General features: G+C 33.8%; 1 protein-coding gene across 1 annotated transcript; it reads right to left on the bottom strand.

Annotated features, from left to right (window-relative positions):
• Nucleotides 1-264: 264 nt before the first annotated feature.
• On the bottom strand, nt 265-10,827 carry LOC139983264 (uncharacterized). The gene is made up of 9 exons (XM_071997052.1): nt 9,862-10,827; nt 7,644-7,834; nt 6,998-7,163; nt 6,351-6,535; nt 5,607-5,769; nt 4,773-4,957; nt 4,100-4,262; nt 1,313-3,276; nt 265-795 (listed from the first exon to the last, which is right to left on the bottom strand). The coding sequence occupies exons 1-9, from the start codon at nt 10,037-10,039 to the stop codon at nt 508-510; spliced, it is 3,483 nt and encodes a 1,160-aa protein (XP_071853153.1). The 5' UTR covers nt 10,040-10,827; the 3' UTR covers nt 265-507.
• Between the last annotated feature and the right edge of the window lie 425 nt (nt 10,828-11,252).

Raw genomic sequence — 11,252 nt, 5'->3', positions numbered from 1 at the left:
TCGAAAAAAATTCTTGAACATGTATATATACATATATATATATATGTGTGTGTATATATATAGATACATATATATATATATGTGTGTATATATATAGATACATATATAGATTCATATATATAAACATGTAGATATATACATATATATATATATATGTCTACATATATAGATTCATATATAAATATATATATATATATAGATACATATATATATATATAAATATATATATATTTATATATATATATTGATACATATATACATACATATACATTTATATCTACATAAACATACATAGTCATACCATTTGTGACGAATTGCGGGTAAATTCAATTGCAATAGTTACCAACGGGTTAATAGCTCAGTTAGTACAGGTCAGAACTCGTAATCCTTACGTCACTGGATTTGAATCCCTTTTAAGACAACAACTGCTTTGCTCATTAATTAATTACAATTTTCTGTTGTTCATGTATTAATCTTACATAAAATCACTTGCACTCTGGCGTTTGGCTACATGATGATAGTTTGCTTTTCTTTCCCTTTGCTCGGTTTTTTATCTATTTTCTTTATATCATTCGAACGGTGTAATTCCTTATTCGTTGTCGAGAATTGTTTTGACGTCGCTTTTCGTAACTTTTGCCTCCATAGTTTCCTAATTCGTTCATTTGTTCCAAAAAACACAAGAATTAGAAGGCCTTGTAAAGACACAAAAAGAGCAAACAGATAGTTGAATGCGTGAATGCCTGTTAGAGGCGCGATGTATCCAGAAAGCCATGCGAATCCCATCAAAAGAGATATCTATGGTATAAATCGAAAAATAAAGTTAAGTCATTGACGATATTTTAAAAGTAGATACACAAGGTTGGCTTACCGGCTGTGGTAAGTTGGGAACGTTGCTAGGAAACTAAAAAATATTCGTCAAGTATGTATATTCACCGTAATAAGGGCGAAACGTACCTGAAAAAGTACTTATATATACAGACAATGTTAAGTTATTCTCAAATGTATTCAAAATTCGAGATAAAACCAGTGATCGTAAGTTTGAGGTAGTGTGATCTCTAATCGAAGTTAAACTTACAGAAATATGCATGTCACTTCGTGCATATAAAAACGAAGATGAGATGAGAATAGCTACCGTTTCTTCCGAACCCCACTTGTTGTGAAAGGACCAATGTACAGGTATCTTTGATGTAAAACCTGACGTAAGTTAAAACATACAAATGGGACAAATTCGAAAACAAGGCTGCCGGGCAATGAACTGACGTTCCAATGAAACCAATACTGTACAATGTTGTGTGGTTTGTTAGCTCCTTACCTTGATGCAGATAATTATCTCAGGGATGGTCTTCTTTGATCTCCTGGACGTAATCTTAGCACCCTTAGAGGTGGCTTTGTGAACTATCATTGCCCGAACCATCAAAGTAAAGAACACTAAATTTGCAGACAGACTGAGGATTAATGGGCCACTAACAACTACAATAGCAGCAGTGTTCTGGTAGATCCAACAACTTTTTCCATCATATGATCCGTAGAATATTGGTATGGACGTAAAATTCCACAACAGGACACAAACTGCTACCAGGCAGGTAGGGCAGCCCCAACTGTAGACAAAATATCCTCGTAATCTTGTGCCGTGGATTCTATCAGCCACGCGAATATTGCGGATATCGAAGGTACTGCGCAAGTCATAGGCAAGTATTGTCATCCAACAGAAAGCAGAAACCCAAGTCCAATGGGCAACAACCGCCATTGATACACACAACCAATTAATGGTTTGTATGTAAGGATTTACGAACTGAAGTAAAATAATACTAGTTGCCAAAGTTAATACAAATGCCATGACCGCGATACTAAATGTATTGCGTAGTTCTGACGTAAACAAATATATCAGGAACGTCAAAAGCAAACATATCACAGCTATACCACAACAAATATCGATGATTATTGTTAATGAATCATTAACCATTGGCTCGCTGCCGGTATTCCCTATGTTTCCGTCATCAGTAGAACAAAATAAAATTGTTTCTGAATCATCGTGATCAGTGAGCGGAATAAATTTAGTTATCACACCGTACCAGTCTAAGTGCCAGAAAGTCATATTTCCAACTGTAATGGTTAGTCCCTTTTCGTAAGAGGATATGTGGGTTTTGTCAACAGAGCTTCGATAAACATCCCCGTCATTACACGTAGGTAGTCGTTTGTCTTCTGTGCAGAGTTCCATGATGTCCAAAGACTTAATATAACAAGAATCTCTACGGTCTAGGGTATTATTTATCACTCGTTTGACATTTTCCTTCCAATACTTTTTTGTAGACACGTCCTTCGGCAGTTCAAACACTATCTGGCTGTTTTCTATATCCGGTTCTATCCAATTCGGAGGTGGAATGATTGTTTTCCAGTGCAGTTCAAAGCTAACCAGTTGTTTACGATTGTCAACGATTCCAGTAATATTATTTCTTTGAACATGTCCTAAATTATATAACTTCATTTCTTTTTCAAAGCACAACATTGATCTTTGTTTCAGGTATCTGCACCTGTAACGTTCTCTATCCGCCGTCAAAACAAGTATTGTACGAACGTTAGACTGTGGACAAGCTTCGAATGGAAACTCTCGTTGACAATGGCCGTTTTGATCGATATGCCCTTCACTGCATTCCACATGTGAAAAAGGTATAGGTGCTACCGGAACTCGCGTTACAACAGTTGCGTGACTGAAAGCATCTAACAATTCGCTTTCTGACTTTTTCCCAGGGCAAGACCTATCCTCCTCTATTGAATTAGAGTAATTACAAGATCGAGAAAAAATACTTTCAATATTGGTTTCACAATATGTGTATGGCTCGTCATCAAGTATATCATCTTCTTGTAATTTGTAATCAAACTCAGAACATTCTGAACATACACTGAGCACTTCAATTTCACGCCAACTCTCGTCACCAAATCCGTTACATACAGCGCAATATCTATTTTTAAATCCGATCATAAAATTACGCAGCCGCACCGGTGGAGAGAATGTCTTCTTGGATTCTCCATTAGTTTCCTCGAAACCATTACATTTCATACGTATGCTGCTATTAGCGTGATTTGGACAATTGCTTATCATCCAGAAGTATTTTCCATCATATGTTGTTTCATCTTCGACTGTAAGGGAACCGCATTGTAGAAATTCAGAGGGAGGCAAACGGTCAAGTAGTGAACGTTCAGATGGTGATGGTGGAACCGCATCTTTTGGACATATTCCATAGAACCGATCAGTTACACTGCAAGTTTCACAAATCTCTATAATAACAAACAAAAATAATAATGATCACAGCAAGTGCAGAACGTGATATATCCAAGTTGAAATTTTACGACAGATTTTGATTACAATTATTCAGGGAATAAGTCATGTATTTTTAACTTGAGTGATAAGTGTACCTGCAAAGAAGCCAAGTCAATTGGCTGTCATGCAGTTAAGTCACTTTTAATGTATATGCATACACATATTTGTATATATATATGTATGCATACACATATTTGTATATATATATATATATATGCGTGTGTGTATATGTATTAAATTGTGTATGTATGCATATGTGTATTTATGTATTGTGGGTGGTGGGGTGGGATGGGTGGGTTACTGTTTTCTAGAATTGTTCTCACTATATGATTATGGGAGCGCTCTACTGGACAAGCCCTCTGGATTTTTGGAGTGCTTCCTTTCACAATTTTCCATGTTGTTGAAATGTTTTGTCACTTATATTAGTAAACTTCTCTGTGTTTATATTGTGAAGAAACAAATAAATGAAATGAAATGAAATAATGTTGCTAACATATTTCTGCTGTGCAGCAGGCCACCTTTGATCAAAGTATAGGCAATGTCACATGGGTAAACTTACGCTGTTTAAATGAGTGTATTTGAGAATTATTGATCAATCTAAGAAGGGTCATGGCTAATATTTCCTTATGTCAGTTGTGACAATATGTAAAATATCACTGGCAACATGTTGTCAAACGATTTCTCAAAACGAAAAGTGTACTGCCTTTCAAATGTACCCCATATTGCATATGAATGAAACAAGATTCTTTTAACAATGTTCTAAATATATAGTATACTCACTTGCAGTGAATGAGATGCGAATGCTAAATCCAGTCTTCGTTCCTTCATTATCTGTCCTAAACTTCAGCAAAAGCTTATTACTTCCATTTGATGTAAAAGTATCAGGTATCTGTGACCCGCAAAAGGTTACAGGATGAATGCCATCGTCCAAGCTGCTAGCAATCTGTAGAATGGGAACGCATGAAACAAGGGGTTTAGCTAGCTTTTAAAACCCTGTCTAGGTAATAATTATTTTTATAAATCAAGTATTAACGAATACTTTAATTTATCTTCAAACAAGCTTACCAGCTAACAATGTATTCTTAAGATGAGCTTGAGCTGAATCAGATTATGTATATTTTTGCTATATTTTATGCCAGCTATCTTTGGTAGATGAACATGATTTAACGCCAACCTTCATAAAATATATAACTATCTGTTATAGTTGTGGGATTAGAATGCATTTAATCAATCAGTCTAAATTTCATCATAGTATCACACTTAACACTTAGTCATTATGCTATATACAGAAAAATGAAATGTGTTAGAATCCATTATTTATCCTATGTGGAAAACGGTTCTCTGCACGAGTTATAAATCATAGGTTTATTCATCCACGTGTGACGGTTCAGCCGATAACGTAGACACGTTTTACAAACTTTGAAACGATATGTCTTTATTAAGCACAACTTACCGAGAGAACATCCTTTGAGCAATTTTTACTCTGCTCTATATCGAATGCCAGAAACGTGATAACCACAACCATCCCCTGTGGCGCTTCAATAACATAATCGCATTTTTCAAAGTTGGAATAATTTCCCGGGAAGTTTATTGACGACACCTTAGTGTTATTGTCGTGAAGATGATGACTGCAATTATCTGAAAAGATATAATAATCACATTATTTAACATTAACATTAAACAAACTACAGTTTAGTCTGCTGGCCCAAGACAAATGGGACCAACCATCATAATAATAATAATAATAATAATAATAATAATAATAATAATAATAATAATAATAATAATAATAATAATAATAATAATAATAATAATAATAATAATAATAATAATAATAACAATAATAATAATAACAATAATAATAATAATAATAATAATAACAACAATAATAATAATAACAATAATAAGAATAATAATAACAACAACAACAATAATAATAATAACAATAATAATAATAATAATAATAATAATAATAATAATTATAATTATCATAATAACAACAATAATAATAATAATAATAATAATAATAATAATAATAATAATAATAATAATAATTATGATAATGATAATGATAATGATAATGATTATGATAATGATAATGATAATGATAATGATAATGATAATAATAATAATAATAATAATAATAATAATAATATTTGTAATATAATTTGTTACCGTTTGGTAAGTGAATTAAATTCAAATCATGATTTTAATCATTTAAGAACCGCATTCGTGAGTCAAACATTATTAATAATATTGTCAGTTGCCCATGCCGGACCTTACGTACCTTCTCGAAATGTTAGCAGTGCTTTGAATCCGTCACTTTTTTTATTTCGATTGGCTACCATGACTACTAGCAATTCGTTCTCACTGCTAAAGAGTGTTTTTGGTCCCAACGTTCCACAAAAGGTATCCATAATGGGACTGTATATAGATCCACCGTCGTACACCTAAACATTGTGCAAAGAGAGGAAATAAATTATTGTTGCCACTGGTTGCAGTATCGCTTGTGGTACTGAAGTGCTGGCAATTTAACGTTTATTAATGCATCCAAGCCGGTATGTGGTGAACTTTAAAAGAATAGACTTTTGTAATACATCGTTTGGAAATGTAAAGTAGGATGTTCGTTCAATTTCTTTGAAGCCATCTAAGCTGTCAGGAATACGGTTTTCAGTTGCGACTAGTTAGGGTCGAACACTGGGGAGCTGCATCCTTAAAATACAGCCATGGTGAAGAAAATTGACTCAAATATTTGCAAAAGAGGAATCACTAATCCACGAAAGATATCGCTCAACAGCACTGCACATCCGCAATTCTGAATTGGTCAGAGAATCCGCTTCCTGATTACGTTTTGAGACGGGGACCTACAAGAGTAACAGCTACACCACCTGTACCTTCATTGTGAACGATGTTTGGAGTGAATTTATGAAAGTATTCCTAATAAACCAGAAATTGATAATATCAATGATTGATGAAAGCAACGACTACGAACTGTGGTCAAAAGCGAACGAAAAGTGAAAGTATGACTCACTGTTACTGTGTCGTAAATGCAACCCGGACTAGCTTCGACGTCGAAACTAAGAAATGTTAGAGCAATATATTGTCCCGGTTTAGCAACAGCTCTGTATGTACATAGTGTAGGGCTGTTGTATTCTTCATGGTAGTTAGCGGAGGTGAACATACTTCCTGTCTGATTGAACTCAAGGTTACAGTTATCTGTCGTTTGTCAAAAAATACATTATTTATTGAAAAGGTGATCTACTTTGTACTTTTGTACAACCGTTATATTAAGTGGTACTTTAAATATAATGCATTATTTGAACAAGAATCTGATTGCCTTAACACTAATCTACAATAATTATTGTTCATATATAATTATACTTTATTCAATCAAAATTAAAAGCCACTGTACTCTCCTATTATCTGCAATGCATTACTTTGTGCTAACTTCAAGGAGAATGGTTAGTGTATTATCACATTTTTGTATAGACTAGCCAATATTTTATAAAATGACAACGAATGTTCTTGATCATAACTACCAAGCTCAAAGCCAAATATCATAATAAATGTGTTATTAACATCTATAAATAACTGTAACTGTTTGTGGCCAGTGTAACATTACACAAAGTATTAACTTCATTGATGTAGTCTGAGTCAAGAAAACTTATTCTGTCTTACCCTCGATGAACAGAAATCTCCCGCTGAAACTAGCTCCTTCGACAAATTCATATGATGTGACAGTTACGAGCATATACCTATCACTGCTTGCTATGATGCCAGGGACCTTCGATCCACAGAACGTTCTTATCAATGTTTGATTGTCGACAGAATGTCCATCGTACACCTGACGATTCAACGTGAAATTAGAAAACGTTAAGATGCAAACACGATTGTATTTGAGATTTTGCAAATGCACATTACCCATCGCACGGTTCCTGTTTTTAAGGTGCACTGTTGTCCGATGCAACACATATCGACATTCCGAACACTTGTGAAGGTTATGTCATGTTTCAAACTAACTTAGTAAAGTCAAGTTTGATACATTAATGACTACAATTGACCACAGTTAGAAAGCCCAAAACATTGCTACTTATTGAATTTGATATTAAATTAATGGGTTTTTAATAATATGCTCCACTGAGCTGTTCAGTTTCCCCGTCATGCTCATGATATTTTAAATCATATATAGCTCGGTGTTGCGTTTTGACCATCTAGCTCATCGAAAACTGATATATAATTCTTCATTTGTCGTAACTAGCTGCTTTATTTTGTGAGGACAAACTTAGGTATTCTATCAAGAAAAAAGAAAAGAAAAAACCCTTACAGAGACGTAGTCCATTGAACACAACCAACCATCTTCGACTTGAAAGGTATCAATGATAAGCAGCACGATGTGTCCCTCGGGTCCCTCTGCGTAGTAGCTGCATTCAGCATTGCTAGTATAGTTAGATGGGTAATTAGGCGATACAAATGATGTATCGCTCTCATTGAAATACTGAACACCGCAGGAAGAATCTGCGAATCGAAATGTTACATTATCAAACTAGGGTTTTATAAGTTAAACATTCAGTTAAGTACGTAACTGTTACATTCTTTAATTAATAAAGGCATGACAATGTATGACATTTACTACAATATGTAATAACGGAAATTTCAAAACGAAGTACTATACAACTCCTAGCTTGATAGTTGCAGATTTTTCACTTTAATCGGATGGTTTCAATTAAAATAAAAAATATGTGATATTACTCATTTACTTCAATTGTTTTTTATACGTGCAGTGATTATAATAAGCTTAAGATATTTATTTAGCTTCATAAAGTATGATCAAAATGACGTTATCAACATGGAACAGTGATTGCAATTGTGGTGAGATCCTGTATACTTCCATAAATGAACAAGCAATGATCAGATATTGAAAGGAAGTGGTGTTTCTTACTTGCATTGTATCATAATGTTATCACTTGAAGAAGTTACGTCAAGCAATAGCGTGAACAACAGCTTACTGCAATTTAAAAATGTAGCAGAAACTTAACCTTTTTATCATTCTTACTTTACGTTCTTTGGTTGGAGACTTTTTGTGGCATACGTTCTGTATACCTATGTTAACTTCTGTTTTATATTTGTCTTACAAGTATTATGATATGTTAACCAGTGTTTGCTTTCAATTCCCTCCCGATCCAAATTTCCAATTCTATTTCTAAAATGCGTGTTTGTTTTACAAACCACCGTTGTCAAACTGACTGATTTCTCTGTAAATTGACTTTGATATGCGGTGTCCGAATATTAATATTCTGGACAAACGGGGCACGTACCTTGTATAGGTTCGCTAACGTCGCTTTTAGAAGAAAAAGCAAACAAACGTCACTAGATAAAATAAGTACTAGCAGGATATTAAGTCAAATGTTATTTGCATGAGCGATTTCGTTATTGCCAAGAATCCGTAATTGTGTAACATTCATTTCAGCTATATTTGGTTATGACAAGTATATCCCTCTTCAGCTTGTGGTGATCCATCAAATATTTTATAACCGTTATTCACAACGAGTTGCAACATGATTGTCTATTTGTATCAATTGTTCATGCGTTTTTTGAGTCAAGTAACAAAAATATGATGAAGGCTTATTATAAGTTTAACGTGTAAGGCTACTACGTGCGCAGTGAAAATACGCTAATACCTTGTAAGCAAATTTGAAGTAGAACGGTAGGTATCAAAATAAGAATTTAAACATTTATTAAACCGTAAATATGGTAACACAAATCACTGGCTTGTAAACAATATCGCATTTAACTTTGTAGTCAAACGTTATGATACGTTATGGATTTAGTTGGATACTTTTATTCTATATTTAGTGATTTGAATGCCCTTTCAATTTGTTACTTTACACATCAATCAATCATTTAATCGAACATGCATGAAAATGAAAATGAAATATATTTCCAGAACGATCGTAGAAATAGGAACAGTTGTATCATAACGGAATAGCGTAGTTACTGCAAGCAGCTGGTTACCTTCTTCCACCCCCTTGACACGCACTCATACAATTTCAGACACGAAACGGGGACCAAAACATAATTACCGAGAAAATATGGTACTCGGTGTTTTTTTTTTTAATGGAAGGCGTTCATTAACTATATGACTCTTAGAATGAGGACAGAAATTCAGCCTGTTACTACGCGAAGGCTGTATAGTTAAGCACTTGCTCACTGAATTTTACCCGTAGGTTCGTATAGGCTTGATATATTACAGGACATTGCTATAATGACTTTCTAAATAGAAGAAGAAAGATATTTCATTCAATTCTCTCAATTTTTTAATCATAATTATCCACCCTTATCGTATACAAATATTTTTGGTATATATGACAAGTACCTTTATTTACAAAACCCGCTAATTTTCTAGGAGCGTTTAATTTGGCATTATTAAGAAGGCTCGATGGATGCATACCTACCCATGTTTTAAAACAAAATCTTCTAACTTGTTTATACACGAAATGTTCAGTAATTAGTATAAGTAGTATAATTAAGAACGTATTACTCACTTGATGGTACTGGCTGAACGAATTGAGACAAAACCTCTTGTGATGTCCACATGAAAATAGAAACTACAAGAAGATACATCATTGCTACTGTTGACCTTACACTATAAAAAGGGTATTCCAGAAGACTCTTCCTACAAGAAGATGTTTCAAACCACAATATTGATCTGCTACCTTTCATCGTTGTGTCAAGAATGAAATTTTTAATTTCCGCTTCACGCGCATGAATATCTTAAAGTCGTATATCACGTGTTGAACGTTCTTCCGGTTATTCTCCGCCCTCTTTAATATCGTGATCAGGCAAATCACCACACATGTCGATGGTTGGGAACACGTTACTTCACAAGGGCACTATGAAGTTTAAAAAAATTGAAGGGCCCCTCGGTCACGGCAACGTCGGCCCCTGATGTCTGGCACCGTATATTAATCCTGATTAGAACTGTAATCTCAAATTTTCTTCCAATATTAGTCAATAATTGAAATTTGTACAAATAATTTCGATTAACCGTGTCATCGCAAACTTGGCGACTATTGCTCAGTGCGTATAAATAATCTTTACGCACTTATTCTCTGATATTTGTTAAAGTTTTTTGGGCAGTTTCAGAATTACAATCATTTAAAATCAAATATAAAAAAAATCATAAATTTGTAAGGCGTCCTTTTCTGTTGTTAATAATTGAAACGAATCTTGGTTGAGCATCTTGTCAAAAATTTTACACAAATTTTTTGCATAAAAGGTTTTGAATGAAATATCATTTACTGTCCTCAGTTGCTGCGCTTTGTACAAGCATTCATTCAATTTGTGTTACTGAAACAGAAATATGCGCTGCGTATATATGAGAGAATTATAGTATTTTAGATCGATTGAGCTACAGATGACGCATTCTAATTTAGAGCAAGGTTGCAGATGCCTAAGTTGTCAGTGCTCCTTGCAAATTTTAAGCCAAGCATGACCAACCAGCATGAGTTGCAAAGCACGGTTGACCAGTTTGCAATAAAAATTTCACAAAATAAATATGAACTCCTCTATATATAATAATAATAATGGTCGGAATGCATAAAGAGGAATATAAAACCGAAGGGAAAATGCAGTCCCAAGACAAAGTTATTACAAATAAGATTAATGTAGGAATTCGCACGATCGATTACCGTAACTTTACAAAGAAATATTCGGATCACTACATTAACTTTTCAATACTTGTTTAGTTCGTTTTGGCTGACAGGTTTAGATTTCAAAGAAACATATACTCTTCGCAATAAATACATCGTTTAATATGAGAACAGTTTTTTTTTTAATTTTTTTTTATCTATATCACTTGATTGCATTTTCCAGTTTCGCAGCGAAATGACAGTAACCATAATGTTACACTATTATAATATAAAACCTTACAAAT

The sequence above is a fragment of the Apostichopus japonicus genome, chromosome 1 (genome assembly GCF_037975245.1).
Source record: "Apostichopus japonicus isolate 1M-3 chromosome 1, ASM3797524v1, whole genome shotgun sequence".
Taxonomy (NCBI): domain Eukaryota; kingdom Metazoa; phylum Echinodermata; class Holothuroidea; order Aspidochirotida; family Stichopodidae; genus Apostichopus; species Apostichopus japonicus.
Note: the sequence above shows the minus strand (reverse complement) of the source record. Positions and strands in the feature narration are given on the sequence as shown.